At 41.5% G+C, this 27,781-nt stretch overlaps 1 protein-coding gene across 1 annotated transcript in view; it reads right to left on the bottom strand.

Moving 5' to 3' along the window:
- ZMYM4 (zinc finger, MYM-type 4) overlaps nucleotides 1-27,781 on the bottom strand; it is a 27,985-nt gene continuing 204 nt past the window's right edge. Inside the window, exons 1-27 of the mRNA XM_010157119.1 lie at nucleotides 27,469-27,781; nucleotides 25,831-25,898; nucleotides 25,071-25,241; nucleotides 22,064-22,142; nucleotides 21,377-21,629; nucleotides 19,386-19,560; nucleotides 19,057-19,269; nucleotides 17,567-17,717; nucleotides 16,796-16,911; nucleotides 16,393-16,665; nucleotides 15,769-15,919; nucleotides 15,315-15,487; nucleotides 14,821-14,971; nucleotides 13,118-13,258; nucleotides 12,790-12,827; nucleotides 11,443-11,587; nucleotides 10,331-10,452; nucleotides 9,822-9,993; nucleotides 8,700-8,753; nucleotides 8,404-8,583; nucleotides 7,454-7,548; nucleotides 6,728-6,899; nucleotides 4,790-4,941; nucleotides 3,388-3,499; nucleotides 2,568-2,816; nucleotides 1,573-1,702; nucleotides 1-208 (exon numbers count right to left, since the gene is read on the bottom strand). The exon at nucleotides 27,469-27,781 is cut by the window's right edge and continues 204 nt beyond it. Of these exons, the coding sequence (XP_010155421.1) occupies nucleotides 1-208; nucleotides 1,573-1,702; nucleotides 2,568-2,816; nucleotides 3,388-3,499; nucleotides 4,790-4,941; nucleotides 6,728-6,899; nucleotides 7,454-7,548; nucleotides 8,404-8,583; nucleotides 8,700-8,753; nucleotides 9,822-9,993; nucleotides 10,331-10,452; nucleotides 11,443-11,587; nucleotides 12,790-12,827; nucleotides 13,118-13,258; nucleotides 14,821-14,971; nucleotides 15,315-15,487; nucleotides 15,769-15,919; nucleotides 16,393-16,665; nucleotides 16,796-16,911; nucleotides 17,567-17,717; nucleotides 19,057-19,269; nucleotides 19,386-19,560; nucleotides 21,377-21,629; nucleotides 22,064-22,142; nucleotides 25,071-25,241; nucleotides 25,831-25,898; nucleotides 27,469-27,781 (4,257 nt within the window). The remainder of the gene's footprint in view (nucleotides 209-1,572; nucleotides 1,703-2,567; nucleotides 2,817-3,387; nucleotides 3,500-4,789; nucleotides 4,942-6,727; nucleotides 6,900-7,453; nucleotides 7,549-8,403; nucleotides 8,584-8,699; nucleotides 8,754-9,821; nucleotides 9,994-10,330; nucleotides 10,453-11,442; nucleotides 11,588-12,789; nucleotides 12,828-13,117; nucleotides 13,259-14,820; nucleotides 14,972-15,314; nucleotides 15,488-15,768; nucleotides 15,920-16,392; nucleotides 16,666-16,795; nucleotides 16,912-17,566; nucleotides 17,718-19,056; nucleotides 19,270-19,385; nucleotides 19,561-21,376; nucleotides 21,630-22,063; nucleotides 22,143-25,070; nucleotides 25,242-25,830; nucleotides 25,899-27,468) is intronic.

The raw sequence follows: 27,781 nt of genomic DNA on the forward strand, positions 1-27,781 counted from the left end.
TTAGTCTGATAACTCAATATCAGAGTCCTCTGATTTGACTTTGGCAAGTTCTTCGTGTACCTCCCTCACCATAAGAATACGTGTTAACATGATGTCCAAGGTTCCCGGGTCTATTGGCAATGTGGAATACCACATGGGGCTATTGGGTACACAGGAGCGCTCCGGCTGAAGGTAAAAGACATCACTTCTCTGCTTCACGCTTTCGGAACTGGCAACGGAAAGGAAGGAAGAGCACATTATCGGGAGGCAGCATCAGCAGTCCTACTCACAAAAACGTTATGGAGAAACAGCAAAGAAAATGCAAGTTCCACTGGGACGACATCACAGTAATTTAAACAGCGTAATCCCAATCTCGTTAGTGACTTGGTTCGCCCCCAGTTAAGTTGTTTCCAGGTCACTTTGCATTAGTTGCTTATAAAGAAAGAAAATTAGAGTGACTTCTTCGCAGACGTGGTTCTTCAATCACAGTATCATCAAATTAAAGGTACTAGCATCTTGATAGGATTGACAGATGCACCTGACAGTCAATCTCTGAAGGAAACTGGTTCTAGTATCCCAGAACTGCTGTGTACTTTGGCACAGGGAACATTCAAGAGCTGGCAAATTCAATCCTAGCTTGACTGCTGATGGTGCAGAAGCCCACCTACCTGAAAGCCTGACCCTGAGGCAGCTTTCAGGCTCTGGCAGGAAGACACAAAGTCCTCTAGAGCAAGGATCCCTCTTGCCTGGCTTTGGGATATTCAACTGAAACCAGCAAAGTGGATTCTTACTGCTGCTTGCACCACTGCAGGGGCTCAGCTGTGATATACGATGAGGAGCATGAAAATGTTTTCCCAGCCCAAGGACAGCTTAAAGCTCCTAATGATACGCAAGTGAATAGAGGGAAGGGAAGATGAGGCAGGCACAGAGTCAGGACAGCTGCTCGGCACGCCTTTGCCTAAATAATGGGACTATTTGTAGTAAGCTCAGCAGGTGCATTTTTGAGGGTGGTTTATTTGAGTTTTACCTGACACTAATGAGGTGCTGTTTCATTTTTCATGTGTATTTTCTTTGAAAAGAGAAGAACATTGTACTCCAGCTGCTCAATGATCTAACTGAAGTTTATACAGAAACAGGAGACAAAATGATTTATATCTATGTCCTTGTGATATGGTCTCCTTTCAAACTCCTAAATAAAAGTTAACCTCTCATTTCAGCAGGCAAAAGCTATCAGTAGTTTTACCTAATTCACACTGTCCCTACCCTCTTTCACGAGGAATGTATCAGGGTATTAGTTACAAGTTTAGAATCATTGAACAGTTTGAGCTGGAAGGGACCGACCCAACTCTTTAAAAGGCATTTAAAGAATCTCTCTGGAACTCTCCTCTTGACTCAGTGCCAGTAACAAACACTACCTGAGTCTAGCAGCATCGCTGATGATACAAATCCCAACCACATGGTTCCATTCCCACTGGGGGACGAGGAATTGGAGAGAGGAGCCCACAGCACAGGCGCAAAAAGCCTGAGTGGGATCCTTGGCCATGTGCCTGTTCTAGTCTACAGAGAGATCAAAAATGACATTCTGTCACTTACCATTTTGATAAGTAAAATTCATAAAGTCGGACTGGACAGCGCAGGGGATTATCCGTATTTTCAGCCATTTCCACTGCTGTTGCAATCTCCTCATCTTCACTGCGTTTCCTTTTGCCTACGGATAACTTATCTGCATACACAAAAACGGCATCACAGCAGTTCAGTGAAGAAGAGGGCTTGCAAGAATGAGCCCAGGTCGCTTAGCCTAGCACCCGTCTGGTGGGACTTTGCATCAACCAGAAACACACTGCTTGAACCAGTTCTCTGTCCCACACAAGTCAACTGATTTGATTTTTTGGGTGGGCAAAGGGCTGCACGTGCTACATGGTGTCTGTAGCCCATTCCTCTTCTAGAAAATCAACAAGAACTAGGATCTAGCAGAAGACTATGAAGGATATAGTTTTACTTAATAAAGCAGAATTCACGTAGCACAGTGGAACTTTTAACTGAAGAAGCCAACAGGATCACAGGCTTCCCTTTCCCAAACACCAAAACGTAACTGCCAACAAAGATTTGTCTGTCTTTGTCTCAGAGGTCAGGGTGGCAGTCCTACTCATGCGCAAGCCCCTAGCTTCATCTAAACTGCTGTTCTCCATTTGGGTTGTTTTCCTTGTCCACAGCACAGATTAGGATAAATCTGGGAATTAGAAGGGCATAAAAGGGTCTGAACCCCAAGAATAGGAAGTCTTGAGAAAAGGATTTCAGAAAAGGCCTTTAATTCATGCGTAGTTAAACTTTTATACGAGGCTAGGATGCTATAAAAGACTACTACAAATATTTCAGCCCAATGTGTGGCACCTCTTTGAAAGTTTTTACTGGATGCCTTGGCCTGTGGAGTGTGGAAAAGGAATGTCCAGGATAACAGCAGAAGTCAAACTATTAACAGCTCTGCTTACTGCCTAACCTATTTTTTTCCTCAGCCCTTTTTTAAATGAAGGAGCAGGCAACACAAATATGATTGCCGAAATTCAGATGATCAGGAAGCATTCACTTACCCAATTCTACCTCTTGTTTTTGAAAGGGTGGGAAAAAACGTAAATATGTCATCTTAGTATTATACTTCAGAGTTCGGGTGCGTCTCATAACATGGGCAAAGGATAGTTTCAGGTGCTCACTGACATTCTTTAGTTGGAAGTATTTGGTGTTGAAGAATAGAAGTGTGTTCAACAGAACGATGGGGGAATATGCACCCAGCTGTTTACATTCCCACAAGTGTTCCTCTTCAATTCTTGAGAACATATAACCTAGAAACAACAGGCAAAGAGAAAAGAGGGGGGTTATTTATGCAATTTTAAGGCTTTAGGGCCAGTTAAAATAGCTGCAGAATTTGGGAACTCTTAATTTGCAAGTGACTAAGCTGAGAAGAACTTGCAATTGAGGAGTCAAGACAGGATTCCAATGATTTGCTAACGTGACCCTGAGATTTCTCAGGAGTACTTCCACTACTAATACAGAAATACCAGTGTAACTGTACGTGGTTTTTGCAGTAACTCACCTCCTACGCTATATACAATTCTGGCTACCTGTATGAAAAAAAACATTAGCTAAAACGTGAGGGAAGAGAAGAACTAGCATGTTGACTACAGGAAGCCTTTGAGAGACTAATCAGAGGCAAAGGTATATTCATGTGTAATCTGCAACTGGTAGAGACAGACATAAAATCCATGACGCTAGTCTACCACAAACAATTACATGGTGGAGCAAGAAGATTAATGTGAACGCCCCAGATCACATTCTTCTTCATGGCTCTGAGAAAATAATAATTTATAATATGGCTTTGTCATGCAGCTACACAAAACAAAATAATTGTCCTACCATTTGGAAGAATTGTAGGTTCCCAGATTTTCAAAAGTTTTGTAAGTTCAATCATAAACCTGGAATAGGGCTCGGTAAAAATGTTATCTATTCTACCATTCTCAAACAGGTACTACAAGAGAAAAAAAGGAAGACATACAGTTTGTGATTATATAACATTGCAGAGAAGATAGAGGACATCAGATTCTCTTCCTTTCTTATGTCCCACTTTGTTGAAATCTTCAGTAAGATATCAAACCAAATTTTCTGCAGGGACTGGGACCTCCCCGGTATGAAATGAGAGATCTAGGCAAGAATTATTGTTAATATTCCAAGCTCTAGAGCTGTTTTCTGAAAAATAATCATCCTCTAAGGGTTAAATATTCTTGAAAAAAAGTCTGCTTATAAAAAACAGAGGAGTTATTGAATATTTCCCTATTGAAAAGAACTTCACATGCCAATGCCTCCTGACAACAGATACAGGCCCAGCGCTAGACTGCTCAAACAGCCTGACTTAGAGCATCAAGGCAAAAGTCCCTTAAACTCTTGCCAAGCAGCAATTAAAAATGTTTTCTACAAGTCAGCAGTGTGTATCAATAAGTTAAAACTAACACAACAAAAACGCTGACACCCCCAGACCTCATCAATGGCACTGCGGATTTTAACTCATTCCACTTTTTTTTCTTCCAAGCATAGCCTGGAAAAAAAAAATTAAGGTAATTGCATGCCTAGTCAAATTATGGGTTTTACAGTAGCAGTAGCTTTTGATTCCTTATCTGCAAATGACTGTGGAAAGTCACTACTGGAAATACAGCGAACCAAGACCTTGAGTTTCCAACAGAAATCAGCATTGTTCTAGGTTTGTATTGCAACTGCTTCAAACTGTCGCACACAGACAGGTAGCAAGGACTCAGGACATCACTCTTAACATTCACTAATTACAATGCTACTACTCCCACTGCATTTTTTCTGCAAGCGTTGCCAACACAACAGGAATCTGTCCAGCCACTGAGGTAGCAGAGGAAGAGTGAACTCTTCCACGGAAACGTGTGCATCAGAAGAGCATTGTGCAACTATTTTCCATCTAAAACATTCCATCGTAAAACATTTCTGAGGAGACTCAGGTTTCTGCAAACCTTCCTATGCATGAAAAGAATAAAATGGTACCAAACCCAAGGATTTGTGTCTAGGTAGAAACATCTACCCCTCCATGCCACACTCCTGGCAACAGAACCACCTTGTTCATTCTGATCATAAAAAGGTCCAGACAAATTAGTCAAAGATTGGATTAAGACAGACTAAGAATAAAGGACAAAAAAAAACTGGTATGTTCTTGCCTCCCCTACAAACTCAAGCAGCTACATGGGACTATGGATGTAAATCAAGCTTTCTATGTTCTCAGCAAAACCACCCTCCGAGTTACCTGCTGAATTCCAAGGCACAAGTATAAGATGCTGTCAGGATCGTATTTTTCTCCATTTGGTCTCCGCACCTCTTGAATAAACTGGCACAAGCCAAAACTCAGCTCAGCAAAAGTGCACGAGAGAACATCCTCCTTGAGTTTCACAGGACGAACTGTGGCCAAGAAAACCACCAGAAAAATCAACTTCACTCAACAGATCAAATCTTCAAGCATTCCCTATTATTTCTTGTAGGCAGAACTACTAACCATTCCCTCTCATACATGAAGTAGCCTGTGTGACTAAACTTGTGAACTGTTTCCTATATGTTAATGGTTAAATGAGGATTTGGCCAATGAAATCCAACCCACCTGCCCGTGCAACCACTGCAACTACACTGCGCTGCAGCTGAGTAATGAGGCTGCGGGTATTTAAAGCTGAGACCCCTGAAGGCCGGGCCATCTGCTAAACCCAACGACGTGGCAATGGCTACATGTACGCGAGGCTGGCTGCGTAGAATCGGTTTCACCTCTATAGCTGGACTCAGGGGAACCCTGAGAGCAAGATCGTGAGTATTTCCTAAGAGTTCTGGCCGTGAGTTCAGCGCAGCGTATCCGGCTCCTTAAAGGGAGAAGGAATTAACAGGCCGTGCATGGGATTCGGAAAGGGAAGCAGAACAACCAGGGAATGGATCCATCACAGGATCTGCAGTGAAATTACTAGGCTCGGCTGCTCCACACCTTAGGCCGAAGCAGGGAACCTTTCTGGGAGGGCTGGAGGCAGACACAGTTTCTGGAACTGACTGTAGGGTTTGCTTCCTTAGCCACAAGAAGAAAACACAGTAACTCATGTGATTATTCTTCTTCTAGGAAACAAAAACCAGCTGTTCTCATGTGATGACAACAATTCCAAATAAGAGAGGAAAAAGCAGATCTCGTTCTAACCAGAATTTTTTCCTTTGTGATCTTTCTTACATAAGCCCTGCCATGCTGAGTTCTTTACATTGCACAAGTATTTAGTATGGTTTGCAATTTTTCTCCCAAAAGCTCAATCACATTCTCAACTTAAAATTTTCTGCTTGACTCTGAAAATTTGCAAACAACACTCTCAGTACAAGCGTGTATGACAGATTTGAGACCAGGGAGAAGGAGAGTTAGGCACTGCCAAATCCCAGGACTGCTGTGCTTTTGTGAAACAAAAAAACCCATCCATAATTAGAAAAACAAACAAAAGTGACATTTATATTGTCATTATCTATCACCCTAGTGAGGCACAAGGAACAATTCACGGCTTTTAAAGGTAGTTCCAGGCAGGTTGCAGCACAGAATGGGGAGGATTTGGAAGGTTTTTTTCCAGTTGTAAAGCCTAGAAATCATGTATTAAGATTTTAATGATGTAGAAAGCCATTTTTTTACAGCAAACAGTTATGCTGACTAATAAATACTTTGTGAATGTGTTAGCTACAGACAAAAAAGCTGAGGCCAAGTTGGTGTTGTCAATTTAGAATCAGGGCCCGGTAATCGCTCAGTAAAGGCTGTGCAGCTGCATAAAACATCTCTTCTACAAATGAAGGATTACTACATCCGAATTAACAGAAAGTGGAGGTTAAAAGACTAAGGTTGAAATGGAATCTGGTGGTTTAGAGCCTGTTTTAACAGATAATATCAATTAAGAATGTGATAGTGATGATTTTTAAATGCATGAAAATACCTAGGACAGTATTCCATAAAATCATATAATCATAGGATGGTTTGGGTTGGAAGGGACCTTAAAAATCATCTAGTTCCAACCCCCCTGCCATGGACAGGGACACCTTCCACTAGACCAGGTTGCTCCAAAATCTTTTATCCATGCACAGATCTTTTAAAACTCAATAATATCTAATCCTAATTTTTATTTGTACAACATATCCTGCCAAGTGCTTTTCAACTATTTGTTTTCAATGAGAGAGAAAAAGTTACCTGAAAACTTCAGGTCCCCTTGTTCCTCCTGTGCATTTTTCCATTGGACCCAGTTTTTCCAGGCATTTACCCCGTACATGTACTTTAGTGTCATCCCAGAAACAGAACATCCTGGATAGGAGCCCTGCATCAAATTCCGAGGCTCTACAGCAACTACAGACTTCTTCCGTCCCTACAGGCAAACAGGCAAACCAAAGAAATGATTAATAAGCTCTTCATCTACGGATGCTCAATCTCATCTCCCACAAAAAGGACATTACGGTGACATGGTAACAAAATCCTACTCTCACGACAGAATCTGAATGGATTTATGTGTATTTTTAATACGTGGACAAATACTAACCATATTTTGCAGAAAAGGTGCAACAAAATACCACAATTCTCACTGCGACAAATACAGAGAAATATATTCCTCCGAGCTACACAAGAAAACACGGATTCTTTCCTGTAGATTATGACACTACTTAAAAGACATCTCTTTTGGAGTTTTTTGAAATGATACACATTTAAAAAAATATGATCAGCACTGAAAAGAGCATTTATTCTACTCAGTTGGAGCTGGGAGCAAAGAAAATCTATCACAGAACAGGAAAAAACCACAGCCATAGTTAAACAGAATTCTTCTTTTCACCCAGGAGCAGTATTTCTTTACTTCTGAGAATAAACGGGCATGTAACGTTATTACTTCAGAGGCAAGGAACTTGTGTCCCAAAAGTACTTCCTTACCCGTCTCTTTGGCTGTGGGAAGCCATCTCTATGTCTCCGTCTTGCTCGTGAACGTGAATGCAAACCCAGTCCTTTACTGAGAGGGTCAAATGAGTCTGAAGTCAAATCAACACCATGAAGAGTTTAATTATATGATTTAAAAGCCCAGGTAGAAGCGTCACTTAGATGCTATGGACACCTTACAGTTGGCAATCACAGAAACACAGATGGTTTGAGTTGGGAGGGACCTTAAAGCCCACCCAGCCCCACCCTCTGCCACACCTTCCCCTAGCCCAGGTTGCTCCAAGCCTCATCCAGCCTGGCCTTGGACACTCCCAGGGATGGGGCATCCACAGCTTCTTTGGGCAACCTGTCCCAGTGCCTTCCCACCCTCTGCGGGAAGGATTCCTTCCTGATGTCCCATCTCCATCTCCCTCTTTCCATTTAAACCTGTTACCCCTTGTCCTGTCACTCCCTGCCCTTGGGAAAAGTCCCTCCCAGCTTCCTTGTAGCCCCTTCAGGCACCGGAAGGTGCTGTAAGGTATATTCAAATAATGCTTTACCTTTGAATAATTGGGCAGTCTATGTACCTTCTGTATAAAGAAAGCAAATTCTCAGAAGCAGAAAACAGCCCCCCACAATGGCTGTGCTTATTCAGGCAAACGTACGTTCTTATGCACCACTCACTCGGATTACAACTAGGGACAGAGAAGTGATAAAGTCAAAGGAGTCAAGCAAGGCTATCTGCTACTCCTCTCAGTGGTTCTGTAGAACACTGTCTTTAAAGACAGCAGCAATATTTTAAAAATACTAATTTTTAGCAGAGCTGATGTATTACTGCAGCTGTAACTATCCAGTTTTACTGCATGAAAACAGTAAAAAAAGCCCCAGCAGGCTGCTGGTACAACGCTTACTCAGAAAACGGTGAGTACTTTTATCCAACACTGCATTTTAGTTCACATTACACAGACCTGATGGAAAATCTGCCTCCAGGTCCTGTTCCACATCACCTTTGGGGAGCTGCTTCACTTCTGGATCTGGTTCTGGCAGGGCATTTGATCGTAAGGCATAGTGATTTAACTCATCCTCCCAGCTGTGTGGAGTGGACACGGCTTCGGATTCTAGATCTCCACTGTAAGTGCTGCCTTGGTCTGTAATGAGAGTGAGGCGATACACCGTGTGCGATAGGAAAGGACAGGCAAAAAAAGGAGTTTGCAAGAAAAGACAGAGCAGGATCAAGGTCCATTTACAAAACAATCCAACTGACCTTTCTCAAATATCTTGGGGTCCAGGAAGAGCTCATGCTCAGATGTTTGAGATCCTTTAGAAAAAGAAGAAAATCTGTATCTACAAATGACTGACAGCTCATATAACCAATACAAAATATTTTGAAGACCAAACCCCTATGTATTGGGTCATAACACCCCACACATGATCCATCATCTCCTCCACTACAGTTTTCCTAGACCATGATCCATCATCTCCTCCACTACAGTTTTCCTAACAGCTTCCTACGTAGGCCGTGCTGTTACAGGAAATGCAGAACTAACGTGCTTGCTTTTCTAAACGTTTCCATCCCTCCGTGGTTGTTATGTGAGTCATCTGTAGACAAATGCAATATTTTGTGCATTTCTTTTCAGCTTGTTCCAACTTTATTACATGGGATGATCACTATCCAACACATTCTAACCTCCATCACCCTCCTGGAATCCACCACAAAAAGCCTGATAGGAAAATACTCTTCTAAAGCAGCTGCTCTGCCTTCTTGACTTCTGCTAATGTGTGATGTGCTGATCTGGAGATTACTACCTCTAGCAGTCTGTTACTGTCAACAACAGTCAAATCAACACCTAGGATCAGGGAAAGGGAATGCCAAGACATATAAACCACTGTCAGTGCTCAGTATCTAACGTGGGTTCTAGGCTAAGTGTAGCTCTGCTGAATGTTGACTGATAAACCTCTGTGAAACAACAAAATCTTCAGAAAGGTGCAAGTATAACCAGCACCCGGGACAGGATTAATTTAGATTCATCTTTAAAGAAAACATGTTTTCCAAACAAAGAACAGAATATTGTACACAGAGGCAAAATTATCTCCAAATATACAGTTCAGCTGAATCCCAGAAGGTCTCCTCATTTCAAAAAATAAGCCATCAGAATTGCTAAGGCATGACAAAAGTATTATAATCCTGTCTAGGTGGGCACGTTACCTGCATGAATGCTTTCACTGCAGAAAATAAATGTTGGTAAGACAACAGCACCGTTTAACATGTCACACGTTGTTGGGAAGCAGCCAGTAAAGGCCCTACGCCTACCTCTCTACCTATTTTCCATGATGAGAGGACCTCCATCCCATTGCATTTAGTTTCCTTTTTAAAAACATCACGTACCACCGTGAGAGTGTGTTTTTTCTTTCTCCTCATCTTCTGCAATCATTTCTGCCATCTGAAGGAGATCAGCTTCAAATGGATTGGTGGGAATCTTTTCCTTTATATCCTGAATAGTTTCAATGACCTTATCAGCGTTATCCAGGGTAGTAGGGAAGAGCATGGGAACTGGTACCTACGGAACACGTGGGAAATATTACAGCATGTTTGGGAGTGAAGGGAAACAGCAAATGCAAAAGGGAGATTCCTCTTATTTAATCTTTCACATATTTTAGGACTACTAAATTCAATTTGGTAACTTGCACAACTTGTTTCATTTCTGCAATAACCCTATAAATCAGCAGTTTTGTGTGAAGATGCTTAACCAAAATTGATGCAATAAGGAAAGAAATGGCTTCAAGGACTCCAAATACCACTCGTATGACAAATCACAAACCCCAATGACACTGCTCTGTGTCCTGTTCAGCACAAAGACTGTAGACCAGTTCTCTAGTGAACGAAGTGTAACTTACAGGTACTGGCATCCCAAGCGGAACTGGTGTGTACTGAGTATAGAGATGAAGGGGCACTGGCACAAACACTGGGACAGGAACAGGTACCACAATAATCTGAGGTTGAGCTGCTTCTTCTTTTTCTGTTATACCAAAAATAGAACAAAACAAAAATTGTTTAACCCCATGACTATCCAGTACACTCCAGTGTCTGTGCTAATTGTTTGGGCTTCTGCTTGTAACTCAGTGTGCACAGTACCACGTGTTGGTTCACAGCCATCCCTCACCTGTGACAAGTATTAATACTACAGCTTGGAAATAAACAGCCCCGTGACTATACACACCAATGCTGGAAGGGAAGAGAGTGGAATTAAGTATTAAATACTAAGGTCTGCATCTAATAAATGATGTGTTATTGCAATTATCTCACAACTAACTACAAGACCATAAGCAGGTATCATTGAAAAAAACAACTACAATCTTCACACTTCATCTTCCTCCCTGAGAGGTTTACTCAAGGCTAGGTACCCCAAGCTCCTTCCATTGTAATAATGATGAAAAAAGCACTCCTCAAGGGCAATCTGGACTTTGAAGGTGTTTTGTTTCCTCCAAGCCCTCCCACAGAGGAAGCTTAGAGAAAATATGAATCTAACGAAATTATCTTAGAAACAGGGACTTAATTTTCAGAGGTTCTTAGTATCTGTATCTAATAACTAAAGGAAAGTGAAAGCTGAAACAATCTCTGAAAATCACGCACTTCCTTTTAAAATGAGTCTACTCTGTGAGAGCTAAGACCTGACAAATTCTGTCCCCAGGAAAACAATTCCCTCCACAGCCTTTGCGTGTCACTTAACCACTGCACTTCAGCCCCCGCAGTTAAGATGACCGCAGAATGCTGAAGAAGAGTTAAAGCAAGTCTCAAGATTCAACGCACACGAAGCCTTACAGATTTCAGAAAATAGCACGTTTTAAATCCGTAAGGCAAACTGCTACTTGGAAAATACCACAGAACAATCTGAAAGCCATTTAAAGTTTTAAAATATATTTTAAAAATCTCCTGTGTTGTATAAACTATGCATTACACTCTCAACTGCAACACAGACATTTATAAAATGGGTAAATGAGATGCATACCTGTCTGGCATTCTTTGTTTTGTGTATGAGGTTTGCACGAGGTGGCCTTAGTCTGCGTGATCGGCTTGCACAGTAATGCTTTGTTTTTCAGAAGCCTAGGTGGCTGGGATGGTGGCAGCTTCAGGGCGTCTGTCTGAGTACTAGCCTGTTTGGAAAAACACCAGCAAGGGCAGAGTCAGTATTGGTCAGTGTAAGATTAGTATTTGTTCTCTACTAGGGGAGGCTGAACGATTTTTAAAACTCTCTTTGCTGATAAAAATGGTCATTTAAAAACTATTGCAAAACCAGCTTGCTAATGTATTTTGTACGTTCTCGTTTCCCCCTCAACTTATTTTAGTCCAACAATAGGCTTATTTTTGCTGGTTCAATGAACAATTCTGCAAGAATGTTTGGTTTCTGTAGTCAAATGACCTCTATAAACTTTTGACCTTGGAATCTTACTGATGGCAAAGCTCTAACGAGGCCTTATGTTAACATACTTTTGATGACTGAAAGTTTGGATGATACAGATACCCAAAAAACTTAATACAATGATGTGAAACCACTGAAAAGAAAGAAAAGTAAAAAATCAACACAAACGTTGGCTGTATCAATAACACCTCCTGGTGACACACAGACTGACTATTCATGCTTGTTCTCATTTCATGTCCTGCTACCTGGAATTTTCAGTCATACATTCAAATAACAGGATCTGTTTCATTAGGGAAAATTCATACTCTAATCCATATGTGACAATTCTGCTAAGAGCTTCTGGATGCTCCAGTCTTCTGGACCCTAAAGTAAAATCTTTGTATTTCAAGAGAGTCACAGGATGTGTATATACACCACATACCTCAAAGAGCCCAAGAATAGGAACTCTAGGAGTTATTTGCAGGTAAGTGGTGGCAATGGTTCCCCACAGCTCTGTTACCACACTACGAGGGAGTCAGGAAGGGAACTGAAGCTGCAAGAGCTTGGTCATGTCAGCCCCAGCAGCCCATGCTGGTCCGCTTCCTCCAGTGCTAGCCCTTTCAGCATCACATCCCACTTTTGGCCACAAAGGGCAGCCCCATGTTCAGAAGCCACAGAAGAATTGCTGAAGAACAATTAGTAGCAAGAGCTACTATTTGACAAGCTTTGCCTTAAAACATCAAATCAATCTGTCTGTGAACACAAAAAGACTTTTATACCATACAAGTTCTATCCACTAAAAAAAAAAAAAAGCATCTGCAAGCTGGATGAATTTTAAACCCCAATCACAACCAGGAAAAGCAGTTTCAAAGTGATGGTGCAAAGTTCTTGGATACTTTACTTGTTACTGATACAATCTGGACGAAAGTGAGAAAAAGAGTCTCTTGTAAAACTTACATCTCCTATTATTTTTGCTGTCACAGTGGGGACTGCACCTGCGAAGGAAAAACATACATAGTCTGCGTACTGATCATCAAGAACCATAACCCATACTCGCCATGGTCAAGAAGGAGAACTCCCATTCAGCCTCATTCCCTGGTGTATGTACATAAATTTAAGACATGATTTATACCTAGGTAAAGGAAGGACAAAATCGTAGCCACCTGCACTGATGTGGAGCATAATGGAGAAGTGGCCGTTCTCCTCAGTGGAAAAGATCCCCGAACAAATAGAAATGTTCAGGAATAGAAATTTAAAATACAGGCACCTTAATCAGCAGTCTTACCCTGTAAAACATTGTTGGAGTTAACTGTAGGCTGGGCAGCAGGGGTGCTTGCAAGGGACACCACATTTGCTATGACAGGGGTTGAGTCCTTTCTCAAAGAAGGAGGGCCCGATGAGGAAGCTGGTGTCATAGAAAGGTTTGCTGGATAGAGAGGACAGAAGAAAACGAAAATAAGCAGTAAGATAGTATATAGAATTTTTGAAACAACACCCACCCTCCAGATTTATCTCCATATGAAAAAGCCTGCTATGTGAGAAGGTGTCACACTGCAGGGTTTTAGTTTAAATAGGAGCTGATTGCAGAAGCAAACCAGCTCTTTTCCAGTCACTAAAACATTTCAGAAGTTCATCATGGTATCGAAGCAGCCTCCTCTTTGTAAAGTATGTGCATTACAGCTGTACTCAGAAGACAAGAGGCCTGGATGCCTCCCTGTGCTTGGTACCAAACATGCATGGTAGACAGCCGAGATCCTGACCAATAATGAACGAGGCTCTCACAGTCAGAGGAATTCTTAGATTCTTTCCATTTGAAAGCACCACTCATGACCACATTACCATGAATCTCATCCAAAAATACTGTTCTGAGGCACTCCGTTATCCTGGCAGCCCCCAGTTCAGAGGCGTGCCTGGAGCCCCGTTTTGCAAAGGCACACTCGCCCCAGTGAAGCTGCAGGCACGCTTCGGGAGAAGCCGGCCCGCCATACGCTTTGCTATCCTCACTCAATGTCCTGACATGACCAGGAACGTCACGTCGCGTAGTTATGGCCTGAAAGTGTAAAGTTAGTTCTGTATCACTCTTGATCAGGGGAAACAGCTCCCACCAGCGTAAGCAGGAGATATGCACGAAGTGTAAGAGTTGAATAGGGCCTGGTGCATACTACAAACTCTGTTAATATTGTTTATTGCTTGTTGGGTACCTTTACCTTACAGTTGTAGCCATCATCACTTAGTGGGAGATTATGCCCTTCTGTAGTGCTATTTCTGCCCTTTGTTTCGCTTTCTCTTCCTGCCTTTGTGGGCCTTTCTTCCTTTCTTCCCTTTGCATTTCATTCCCTACAGAAACTCACAGTTCCTATTGCTCTGGGCTTCATTCCCACCCTCCTTCTCATTCCATCTGCTAAAATAATGAGCAATGAAACAGCTACAGCACGCATTAATCTTGGCATTGATACGTTAAGAATCAACACTTAATGACACAGAAAAGGTAACCCTTCGTATGCCTACAGACTACACACAACCAGCTGGTTTAAGTTCATATATAGAAGTCTGTGTTTACAACCATTCAGACTCCTAATTTCACCACTTGATTTTTTTTAGTTAAATGAACATTAACATTCTACTGTATCTGCCTACGTCTGATCAAGTAGAGGAGACGAGCTGGGTATTTAACATGCCTTCAAAAGGTTATCAGTCCATTTTACCCTAATAAAACGGGCCTTTATGAAAGCGATTGAAAAGTAAGTACTTTTGTTTCATCTTCTTTAAAAATCACATTTTAGGTTTGGTATATGGAGCAATTTCACTTCATACCTGCAGAAGTTTGTCTAAGTAGGAGATATCTAAAACCGAGCCTGTTCAACGGCAATGGGAAAGCCCCCCAGTAGAGGATGTATCTCAGAAAGTTCACTGAATCGAGTTTCCACATAAACACTGAGATCACTATCACAAACACCAAAAGGCAATGTTATCCCCAGCCTCTTTTACCTGTGTTGTTTGGGGGCGGAGGGTCAGAAACAATATGCTGATTACAGAACAACAGAATACAAAGCAGATTGCAAAAATGCTTGATCTCCCCTTGCCATTTCATGGACTCGCTGAGTTTACCTTGTCTCTTACAACCATCACACTTTGCCATCTAGGAAAACGGAGCGAGGGAGAAATTACACACACTTGTAACAGCAACAAAGAGTATGCACATAAAGACTTCTTCGCACCCTGCTCAGCAAGTAAAATGGTGCGTCATTTCTGCAGTGTAACAAAGCCACAGAACATCCAGTGCCTGTCTTCCCACAGCCCACATTAGGTTTTCTCTACATAGAAAACCAGTACTCCAAAGTTAAGAAGGATTTACTCATCTCTCACATATATCCCACAGACACAGAAGCTAACTGCAGGTAGTTCACAGAGCTCCTACGTACAGAGGTTATTCTGCCAGCACGTGTATATTCTAGAGGATGCTACATGAGAGCATTGCTTACCTGGTAAAACAAAACTGTGAATTTGGACATGCACTCCTCTGAGCAAAATTCCTCCATTTTCCCCCCAAAGTGATTCTGGATGACTTTGGGGGAAGCCTGTAAACAGTAACTGCACGTTTTGCAGTGGTTTCCCCAGCGCTTAGACAAGTCATGCTTATAGAGCAGTTTACAACCTAAAAGAAGAGAAAAAAAAATAGCAAGACAACAAAAGCATCCTTCAATATCAACATGACCTTTGCTTGGCACTTCTAGTTCTTACATTTCGTTATGTCTCTAATAAGTTTTTGAAACATGCCATTAAAATGCAGAGTGTGATGGAAGTTCTGTGTTTCTAAACCTAAAAAACCCAGTTTTCTAACCTAAAACAATTAGGTTTCTCTTAATATCACCAATAATTTTAAGGCAAAACCCTTCTGACTTGATTTATCTGAGACACAGTCTTGCCCTTTCTTACCTTCACTACAGAATGACTTATCTATGCCTGAGAATCGCACTGTCTCCTTGACAATCTTCTCAATTCTGCAGTATTCACACAGTGCCATTACACTGCTCCTCTTCTTGTATTCATCACAGCAGGTCTTCCCACAAAACTGGAACATTTTACCCTGCAACACAGCCAGAATGTTTTGGTTTCAATATTTCGCGTACCAGATAATGCATTTTAATTGTTAATAAAAACTCAGAAGCATATTTACGCCCTTGGAAATCAACAACAGACAGCACTAGTGAATAAGTCTCCCCATTTAGCTTTATAACAAAGACAGCACAATCTTCTGCAGAAAGCCCTCACCAAAGTGCTTTGTCCTGGAATTAAAAGGATCATCTCTGGACCCAAGAGTCAGGAATGTGCTTACCTAGCCAGGCAATCATAGTGGGGGTTGATTTTTCTTCTGTTTTTAAGATCAAAGTATCAGTATTCCTTTTCACAATGATTAAATGATACCAAATCCGTCCCAACCTCCTCCATACCAGGTCATAGTAAGGAACAGAGCAATACCGACAGACCATCACATATAAGCTACAATTTTTTGGGTTTCTGTAGAGAAATACAAGCTTGAAAAGCCCTCATCTTCATTACCTTGTAGTCAAGCAGTTCTGGTTTGGTTGCAAACAATCTGTTACAGTGCTGACACCTGAGTTTTACCACAGGGCGGGCAAAAGTGACTTGCTGGGACTGGGCAGCCAGCCTCTGTAGACCCGCTGCAGCAGAATTGCTCATGGAACTGGGGGACACAGTCGAGGTGGTGCCACCCGCTGATACCGTTGTCCCCGAGGGAATGCTTACAATGACTTGACCTTGTGACAGAGGTACGACTGAGGAGTTCATTCCTGCAGGCTTGTTGAACAAATTCTGCAGGAAAGCAAATGGAGGAATACACTTTATTTTGCAATATTATGTATTTTACCCGACATCCCAGATATTTACACCTTCAATTTATTATTCTATTAATTGAGCTAAGAAGAAATCCTAGATGTCACACCTGAAAAGCTACTACACAGCTGTAGCTGCAAAAATTGCGTATGCTCCCATCTGACATAGCCAAGTGATACTGAGGGTTTGCTGAAGTTTTACAGCTGTTGCACTGAACTTGAACACCTGAGGGTGAAACAGAAAACAAAGAGTGATTTATGCAACGTCAAGTTGTACTGCAGATAATTCTGCGCCGTGCATACAAAACCAGAGAATCTGAATGACAAGCCAAGGTACACACAGGAGCTCAAGATGAAGTTTCTACAGATTCAGAAGCAGACACTGCAGCTGCGCTGCCTGTTGCTTGCCAGATCCTTTAATTAATCTCCCAGTATCCCTAGGATGTCAGTAAGCATTTTTCTGTTTTACAAGAAAAATAGCTGAGACTATGTCTGCCTAGCTCAATGCAACATTAGGCAGAGGTAACTAAGCTAATCACCTTGGAGAACTGAGGCAGAACAGCCACAGCGGTGGTATGGCATACATCCACTGAAGTGGATTTGTCTAGCTGGGAAACCCATCAGCTGCACTTGCAAGAGCAGAAAATAGATTAAGGTTTATTATCATGTTTAAGCTTTCTAAAAACAAAGCTGAAATGGCTGTACTGTTGTTGTTAGGTCTATCTATGGTAGCGTGTTCCCATCTCAGTACTTCCCTTTAAAAACAAAGCCACGTCCCACCCCCCAAAAAAAGAGTATCAGCCTTAACTTTCAAGACAAACTAAGTTTGGATATGAGCTACGTGAAATTATGCTCCTAAAGAAGTGAAAGGATAATCTTACCTGCAGAAGTAACCATTTTTACTCTGTACGCTGACAAGCAGTTGACGGAGCAGAACAGTTCGGTTTTTCCCAAGTTATTGGTGCTCTCTATCATCTCGACTGAGGATCGCAAGGATTTACACAATGTGCAAGGTGTAATTTTAGCTGACTTCTGTGGAAACACGGAAACCCATCATCATTTGAAACTTAGTGGTTTTATTATCCTGGAAGTGAATCACTAACATGTAAAACGTGTATAAAAGTGACTGCCAGTGCACCTGAAACAGCATTTATTTTACAGCTGTATTATTTATGATGCAGATATGCTTATTTCAGTTCTCCAGTACGCTTACTATGTTCACACTGACCACCTGAGACTCGGGCTCTCTCTCCTCCAGGGTAAGCGCTGCCTTGGCAGGCCAGTTTAAACAGTGTCTGGGTGTCAGGGTGGAGGCCTCCAAGTGCAAACAAACGTGTTGTAATAGCACGTACCAGGCACTTTGTATCAGAAATAGCAGTATTAAGCACCTCATATCAGACAACTTCAACATTTTTGCTGAGAAGCGACGTTTTGCTTATGATTTTTAATACAACAGCTATGTATGTAAGCAATATTCCCACTGAATGGACAAGAAAAGAAATGGGTAGGAGCAGGTTCCTCTCTCACCCACAAACCCCAGAAGCTGTCAGACTGTATCTGACAACTGAGTCGTATGCTTTGTAAATATAAATGAAAACAGAGAACACTTACAAGTTTTAAATGTACTGTATTTTCAGGAAGACTAACATATATGAGGTTATGATGTGAGATGCAACAGCAGCATGAAATCCCTCTCCTTTCCAGGTTACTGAATTTAATTTCCAGATTTGTTTCAGAGGACAGCCAATGTTGTAGGTAATTATCTGGATGAAATACTTTTACTGGATTTTCAAATTTATTAGGCCTCTCTTGGGCTAGGTGGCTGGAACAATGGGGCAGCAGAGTCAAGTCACAAAATGAAGTTACGCTATCTTATCAGAGGGCAATTTTTCCTAAAGTAATTGCATTAAAATAAGTCAGTCAAGAATAATTGAGCTATTAAAATAAATTAAGGTTCTCTCAACTACTCAGCTCTTTAAGAGGCTCCATTATAATCAAAATTTAAATATTAAAAATTTAAAAAATCAGAGTTATCGACTAATTACTACTTTTCCTCTCCACTTAATTCAAATGCTACAACTTAACAGAGAATACTCAAACAGGGAGAGCATCTCAAAGGCTGACAAAAGTCACAGTGGCCTGTTACTGAGCAGTCGCACCGTGTCTTCTCTCACACTGGAATACCCCGGTAGCCTGTTCAGTGATAAGGGAAACAAAGCAACAGGCCTGGGCAAAGACTAAGCAGCAAATGGCAAAAAGAGTTACCTGAGACCGAGACAGTAACTGAAATAATCAACCAATAAATTGGGTGTTTCTTAAAACACCCAAAATCTAATTAAAGACTTTTTTTTAATATTCTGTCAAAATATACCTGCTTGTATGCTGTCACACATGCGGAACTGCAGAACTTCTTTGACTGTCCCTCTATTTGAAGAATGTGACACTGGCCAGAGCCGCTGTAGCAGTACCCTCCGCAGTTCTCACAGCAGTTCATGGTCAAGTTGTTAGCCGAGCGGAACTTGGAGAAGCAGGCATCGCTGCAGAGCTTGTGTACAACGTTCTGGTAATTCACTTCGTGTCTGATCTGGAAGAAGAGAAAGAATATGTAACGAGAATAGAAAAAGTATGTATGGTCATCTCTGAGACAGCAAGTTGTCCTGATCTAAAAGGCATTCAAACGAAAAAGACGTCTGCAATTACCACTGCATTCTTCTGGCACATGCTGCACTTGGTGGAAATGCTGTTGGTATGAATAGTAACAACAGGTTTCCTCTTCAGTTCATATGTAGAAAGACAAGACTGGCTGCAGAAGTCCTTACTGGAGTTTGTATTGTCAAACTGGGCAGTGATTACATCCTTTGGATTTAGAATGTCTCTATGGAAAAAAAAAGAAAAACAAACAAAGAGACAAAATTAATGTTGGTTTCATGTCAACTTGCTGTCCTTTTTTTTCTGCAGACTAAACGTACTCCAGAAGCAGGTGGACTCATTTAATCTAAAGCTTTCCTTTTTGCTGATCTAAGTACCTGACTTCACTCTTCCTATTAGGAAAATAGCTAAGAGGTACAATTCTCAAGCAGATATTTTGTGAAACATTTGGTACCTGGACTTAGCAGTGGCCTATAAATACATCAAGCTGTATCATTAAATATTTTCAAAGGGAAATGGGAAAAGATAAAGGGTTTCCAGTGTCTTTGCTAAAAAAAACCCATAAATTAGAAAGCAGGGTATGTGGAATAATTCCCCTTAACAATGAAAACACCGATCTTAACAGGGTAGGGAAAAAAAGGAAAAACGGAAGCTCACCATTTCTAACCACAAAAATTGGTCTGACTATTATGTAACTTTCCATCTCTAGTTTTGTTTATTTGTTGTTGGAATTAACAAACCGAACTTTCTTCTTATTTCCTCTCTCATCTGAAAGAGACATTCGCGGGGAAGTTTCAAAGCCTTAAGTCAAAAAACTAGTAGGAAATATTGAGATAATTTTCCTGGTTGGAAGGATGCCTCCTTCTCACTTGTCAGAGGCAAAGCATTTTTCAACAGAATAAATACAAATTACAGCCAAGACTGCTAACCTTTGTTACAAGGCCTTTTCACACTGAGACAACAAGTGAAAAGAATAATTAATTGAAGTCTCAAGCTTGAGTTCAGCTGACCTTGAAAACTGAAAGTAATAAATTTGTTGTTGAAGAAATGATGAACAAAGCAGCATTCCTTTTGCAAAGCAACTTTCGTAACTAAAAATAATACATATAGATGATTCTCCTCTGTAAACAGGCTGTAGCACAATCAGTCTGCAAAGTTATTTATCTCACTCAAGAGCCAGCCACAAAGGTCTCTTTCTGCTAATCTGGAGATACTAACACAAATGAACACAAAATTCTAACAATTAAAATCTTTTTGGAGCTGCAGGTTCAGGCTTGTGTTTCCAAGAGGATGGTGGAAAACGCAGATCTTCTTTTCTAAGGAAGTTTTTCCAGGCAGGCTCGCAAACGGAAACCTCGCCTTTCCACCGCAGCCCTAGGTAGAACATAACTGGTTTGGGTACTGAGACCCCGACTACCCGAAAAACTCAACTCCTAATAAATTTAATCTCACTGTGTTGTATGAAAGTTCATCCATGATTAAGTAACAGCAGCAGTGACATATTTTGAAGAGGTAAAACTGTCAAAAATCCAGCTTACAGAACGGAGTCAGACTGGAAATTTAATTTTTCAAAAATATTAATTATATAATAATTTTATTAATTTACCCATGGTTTTATTTCACGTTAGGGATTCAGTAAATCTATTTTCATCTAGAAGAAATAACACATAAAACATGTTTTCAAAATATACTGTTGTTAGTGGTTTTGAGCGTGCAACGACACTTTCAAGCGGCAGGAAAGTGTAGCACCTTCTGAAATACAGTTTTAAGTATTTGGCTTATTAAATCTATAAAAAAAAGACAAGATGCACACTTCCCAACAGAAGCTCTTAAATCTACGTGTGTAAAATCCAATTAACGAACTGGAAGTGAAAGCAGCCAGACCAATTAACAAGTAACAGTATCGGCCACCGTTTTCCGAGGGGAAGCGCAACAGAAGAGGGCATCACACAAACCGCCTCTTGTGTAAAACGAGAACTGAAGCCTTTCATTATCTGCTCAAATATCAATTATTCCTGGAACAAACTAAACCACTGTCCTACTTTGAGCAGCTTGAGCAGGTTTTCTTGGTAGAAGCTGGTGGGCGAGAAGCTGGAACAGTGTATCCACTGAGGCACAGTGTGGAGCAGAAGAGCTGGGTCGAGCCTTTCCTCTGGTATGCAGTTTGCCCCTTCTGCAGGTTTTTTTTACAGCCAGAACAGGAAACCCGAACAGCTGTGCCTGGAACCGAAGGAAGCATTTTACTCATGCCAGAGGATGCCACAGCAGGCTGGAAACCTGATGACAGCTGTGGAGCTAAAAAAAATAACCACAGAGAAAACACAGAGTAAGTGTTAACGTACGTACTGCACATAATTCACTTGTGTGCAGGGGGCAAGCACAAAGCTTATGGCTTGATTTGAGGTGTCAGGGTCTAAGGGAGAATTAAATAGCAGATAACTCCATAAATACATGCCCTGTCCTGGCTTTCTGCCCAGTAGATTGTTTCAGCTACTCTTAAGACTGAAAATGAATTTTAAATATTCTTTTCACACTGTATTTTTCTTTGCCTCCAAAATACAATTATTTTTCAATCTCTTAATTTAATTGTTGCTAAAACAAACTAGGGTTTTTTTTTTTTTCTACTGGGGTCAGACATGGCCAACTACATGCAGAATAACCCACAAGGCTATTTGCAAAGGTGATACATTTTACAGATTTAAATAAAGTTAGTCTTGCCTACTCCTTACCAAGAGGACTGCCACTGACTGAAAATACAGCACTGATTTTCAGCTCCCCTTCCTGAGTTTTTGGCTGTTGGCCGTACTCCTAAAACAAAGGGAAAGGAAAAGGAGAACAAATACACACATGTAATAGCAGGTTACATGATTGCCATTCTTTCATAATACTGTACTGAATCTTAAGGAAGAGTGAGCGTCCTAAGCCTGCTCCAAAGGCCAGGTTTACGGATGCTGCTCTATGAGCACCACACGCAGCACCTGCTCAGACGCTCACAGCCAACTACAACCGAGAGCGACGTGTAGAAACGGAAAAGCACAGCTGCCCCCGTGCATTGCCCTTTCCAGCTGTATTCCAAGACACCTCAGAATTCAGCCAGACAACGCTTAAGAGAAATCTCTGCTTTCCTCTCACATTAACTTTCCATCCAGAAGCATTTTGGGAAACAAGCTTTATCTTCATGCTCGTAGAGAACAGTAACGAAATGGACCCAGGGACCTGGATGGTGGGAAGCATTCTCAACTGAACCAGGAGTTAAGCACCTGGGAGGAGCCTAAGGTGAGGGTCCACAGCAGATTAAGAAATTTTAAACTGGGACAACCATGTCCCATCCCTCATCCTGGACCAGGATGCTGGTTGATAGCACTGAGTCAAAAATTAACTCTTTGTATTGAAACGTCTTTCTTTTTTTGGCTAATTTAGCTGCGTGAAGCTGGCACCCCTAGAGCCAGACCATCACAGTCCTCGGTCAGCCTGGCTTCACTGAGTGGGGAATAACCTCACGCTTTCTACAGGACAAGAAAATCCCTACAGACAGTCGCTTATGGAACAGCTGACACACTATAAATTAGCAGCTTACTCCACAGCAGCTATTCATACCCTGACGCCGTGATTCCTGCCTGTGCTCTCCCTAGAAATCTGAACTATAAAGCTGCTTGTAACACTCTACATGTAAATCTTAACAGGCTGAAAAGCATAATCTCTTTGAACTACAGCGATAAGATTTAACCTACTTACAGTCATTTGAGAGTAGTGAGGGCATGATATCATGTTATAACCGAGCTAAATTCACAGGTGCTGCCTGGCTGCAAGGTAAGCCAATTCCCAATCACTAAGCAGAATTAAGCTCTCCCTTTTCAGTGGCAGCGGACTGCGCCCTCAGCTTAAACTGTCTCCCAAAATCACACACTAGCATCCACGTCATATATGCTAAAACTGCACACTTCTCTTACTCCTGTGGGAAAATGGCAAGTTTCTACACGAGGACAATCAAACTTCCTCAACAGGTTTCCCAGGAGAACAGGCAACGGTATGCGTTGCTCGTGTGACCCATCAGACGGAAGCGCTCCCGTCTCAAGTAATAGAAGCTTTTAAGCAATATATGGGCATGCCGTGACGACGGGTTTTAAAGCACCATGGGGGGGTTTTAATATTACAATTGAAAAACTAGTTATTTGAGAAATACAGTTTTTTAAAGCATTTTAACGGCAGTTTTATCCTTAGTCAATACTAGTAAGAGAAATGGAGGCAAATCCTGACATCAACTGTGCGTGACCAAGCATCGTTTCACAGCAGTGTAGCAGTGTTGAAAGCCAAGAACCTTCAGCTCCAGCTATCAGTGACAGCAAGAAATGCTCTTATCTTTCAGGGCACATGAAAAAAAACCCCAACCTCCACCCACCCCCCCCATTAATTCCAATCTAAAGCAAACCAAAATGAACATTCACCAGTTCTCATATTTTTCCAGTATCAGGCAGAGTTGATAATTGCAGGATTTTACTCCAGGAGTTAATATTTTGAACAATACGACATTTGAAATTTAAATTCTTCAAGGCTTCACTTGCACTTATTAATATGATCTCTGATAACCACAGACATCTTGCATTGCATTCCACATAAATCCACACAGCAGATGCCATCTTGGGAGGACAAAAGAATAGACAGATTTAGCTCACCTACACATGGTTTAACACTGTATACGCTTAAGGAAAAATAAACCCAAACAATCTCACAGACACGCAACAAATCAGAAGGGCAGTGAAATCTGAACAGTTTCAAGTACTTCGTTTACATCTTTATTTTATTAAGCCAAGAGTGTTATGGGAAAAGAAGAAAACTATTGGGAAGACAGGCCCAGAAAGAAGAGGAGGTAGAGCAGAAGTAGACAGGATGACGCTAGAAATCCTAAGGGCTGCACAAGACCGCCAGCACTCTCGCATCGATGCGAGTGGGGTGAATCACGCTCGGAAGCTCTGCACGCACTTGACTGCATGGGAAGTCTGGCATGTAACCCCAAATATTAGCAGTGAGGAGACAGGAACTGCAACATGGATCATTTCCCCGGTGTCACGCGGCAAACCAGTGGCAAAGGGACTGGTTAGAGCTCAGCAATCCTTGCCCCGGCACCGCTCAACCCGTAGGTCAGCCCTTCTCCGTTTGCAATTATTGAACTTTTACCTGCAGCGTCATAAAAAATGTCAGTCTCATATGAGAAAGGCACTTAAATACATGCTTAAATTGACTTCACTGACGTGTGGGTATTAATTATTTTGCTGAGGTAAGGCCTCTGAGCGTTCCTTTAAAACAACAAATGACGAACCACTGTGTTCACAAAGATAACCTTTAAGATGGAAGTAGCAGGAAGAGCACAGCTTCAACTACACATCTCTAACTCTGACAACTCACAAAATATTCCGTAAAGCACGATTTACATCTTATTCCCTAGTGGGAGTGAGTTGAGGTGAAGCGTCTGTATCCTCACAGATTTAATACTGGAAGTTTTACAGCACTCTGCTTTGTCCCTAACTGCAGAGCGAAAACTTTCAGCGATATGGTAACATGACGGCAAAAAAGTTGGGGGTTTGGGTTTCATGGTGGTATAAGAGGGGAAAAGTCCTTCTACTAAGCTATGTTCTTCAAGTTAAATTTCGGTCAACAAACCAAATAAATTGCTGAATTTATGTCCAGCTTATGTGGTCAGCTGTCAGCCCAAAATGAGAAATGCAATGGGAAACTTACCTCAGAATTATCAGGTTCATCTTTAATTTTGTCTAATAGTCCCTGCTGTGGGGCCATAGCTTTATCATATTCGTCATCCAAAGGCTCCTCCTTAATTCTAATACTTGGTGCAAAGGAATTCCCCAGCTCTTGTCCAATAGATTCCTTACTAGAAAATAGGTAGCTAGACTCCTGAAACAATAATATGAAAAAGAATTCACCCTCCTGCATCTGCCATTAGGAGTTGGGCTGCTGCCAAAGGGAGTTTCTGTTGCAGACCAAGAGAAATGGGTCCTGCCACTGGAAGGTGGGAGAAATGATGGGCAGCTGCTGCTTCTACCTCCCTGCAGCACCCTCTATCATCCCACCCCCAATCCTTTTCTCTCCTCTGGACAAAGCAGAAGCCACCCAGCTCTCTAAGTTGGTTGTCAGTAGGGGCATTCGGCTGTTTGGGCAGTGTCTCCTGTTGATACAGCTGTTCCCTAACTCATCTGGAAAAAAGGCAGCAGGTCAGATGGATGCATCCAGGTCTAGATTCGGCTCACCAGTCAGTCAGACCATGCTGAACATGAAAGTGGCTATCAAAAGAATCCTCTATCCAAAGAGAGGGTCAGCAAAATTTTACCAAATTATATGCACTGTTTAAGTAGCAAAGATGTCTAAGAGTCAGAAGATCAGTTTTCTTGATACTCAAATTTACACTCAAATACAAAATACATATTTTGAATTATTTCAGTATACTGCTGCACTTGCAAAAGTGTTTGAAAGATCTATAGCTTACCCTGAAGTTAGTTTCTGGAGTTTGTGGCGCTAACTGCGTCCGTAATGTTTCTTCTACTTGATTATGAACTGAGGAAAACATATACATCAAATATAAATGAATACAGATTCCAATGTATTTCCTTTAAAACTATCTAGAGTCCCAACCTGATCCCCAACCCCGCAGCCTGACAGCACCTCAGAAGTACTCAACTACACCCTTTCTCCTCCCTGCAACCAAGATGATAATCTTCACAGAGGATTGACCTTTTTTCATTATTCTATTGGGGTCATTATTTTCCCATTTCAGCAAAATGGTTGTAAAATTCTGAGGTGAATTGGTCATTCAGAATTTTCTACAACACAGCAGGCTCTGGTCTCTCCTGTTTGGACATTTAAATCAGAAAGGATTTTTCAGAGCAGTAACTTTCACCCTTTTCTTTGCTATTCTGGTCTTTTGCCTTTCCCCCGTTTCTCAGGAAATAATAGCTTGTGCTTTTTTAGCATGTATCTTTTAAAAATTCTGGATTTGCCTGGATACTGGATGCTGCCTATCAGCATTTACTATTGCTGTTTCAGTTACTGACTACCCTGCCTGAGGCTGCAGAGCTTTCAGCCACAATCTGTAGGTATTTACAATTTCCTGAAATACATCTTTTGCACAGAAATATTCTTCACTTGATTTCTACCTGAAGGTAAAAGTAAAGACATATCTTTATTTTACAAACATCTGCATTGCTTCTCTATTTACACAACCTGGAAGCACTGATTTTAAGACGCTGTTGCTAAACATATGAAGTTTAAATATCAGAATCGTAAGCTGTGTATCTGAACAAGCAGCCAGGAGGCTCTCACTTGTTGGCCAACCCTCCCTCCACAAAGCCTTCTGAATAAAATTAAACCGCATATTCCAGCCTGGTTACTCTTAACTCCTCCATTCCCTGTGCTACTGTAACTTTCAAGGCTTGGGAAGTCAAAAATAAGTATGTGGGCAGCACAACTACACAGGACTGTCAGACTCCCTCAGATGAGAAATGCATTACAGGTATCTTTGGCTCTCCCCATGCTGGCTGGACAAAGTCTAAGACACAGGTATCTGAGGAAGAGGCAGAGCAGTCTCTCAGGAAAAGCAGATCTGGAGTTACCCTCTGGCTTACTTCCTACAGACACTAATACATTTCTAGCAAGCCTTTCCGTGATGCTACTATCAAATGCATACTGCTTTAGATACATACACATTGGGCAATTGGTACTTTGCTCAAAAAAAATCTTTCCTGCCCATCAACTTAACCTAAACTTCATCATCTTTTATTTTAAGGAGTTCCAAGGTCGATAAAAAAGTAAGAAAAAACAACAGAAGAAAGCTCGATTGCCACCCAGCTTTGTTTAGTAAACCACAGCAACAAAGGATATGTTGAGGCTTTGAAACAAGGTGTGGAGGATGAGACCCCCACTAACCCTGCCAGGCCCTTTTGCAAATCGCAGTCCTAACAGAGAGTTCACTGTATTTCAGGGTTCTCTATCAAATGCTTCCCTGCATACAGCTATGCATGTGCTCTTCAATAAGCTGACGTTTTTAATCACTAGCCCTGTTGCTAATTTCTGCCTAGTTCATTCTTCCTCCTTGCTGGGTAGCCAGGTCTACGATGTCAACAGTTACCTGCTTTGTCAAGAAAACTGCTTTTCAATCTAGAATCCATATCTTTAGGGATTTTTTCCAACCGTTTTTCACGTTCTTGAAAATGTCCTTCTCTATTCTTGTCCTTTGCTGAAAAAGTCTCTTTGCCATTATCTCTTGTTATGCTAAAATCTTTTCGAATGGACTTAAATACAGGGCCCTGCTCAAAGGGTGAATTGAGATCCTTTTGGATTGCATTCTGAATCTGAATTTCTTTCTCACTGTCCAATTCATGTTCCGTAACTCTCTTGCCCTCTTCCAGATGGTCTTCATCATGAATCGCTGAAGAAAGAGT

The sequence above is a fragment of the Eurypyga helias genome, unplaced genomic scaffold (assembly GCF_000690775.1).
Source record: "Eurypyga helias isolate BGI_N326 unplaced genomic scaffold, ASM69077v1 scaffold19408, whole genome shotgun sequence".
NCBI classification, from domain to species: Eukaryota; Metazoa; Chordata; class Aves; order Eurypygiformes; family Eurypygidae; genus Eurypyga; species Eurypyga helias.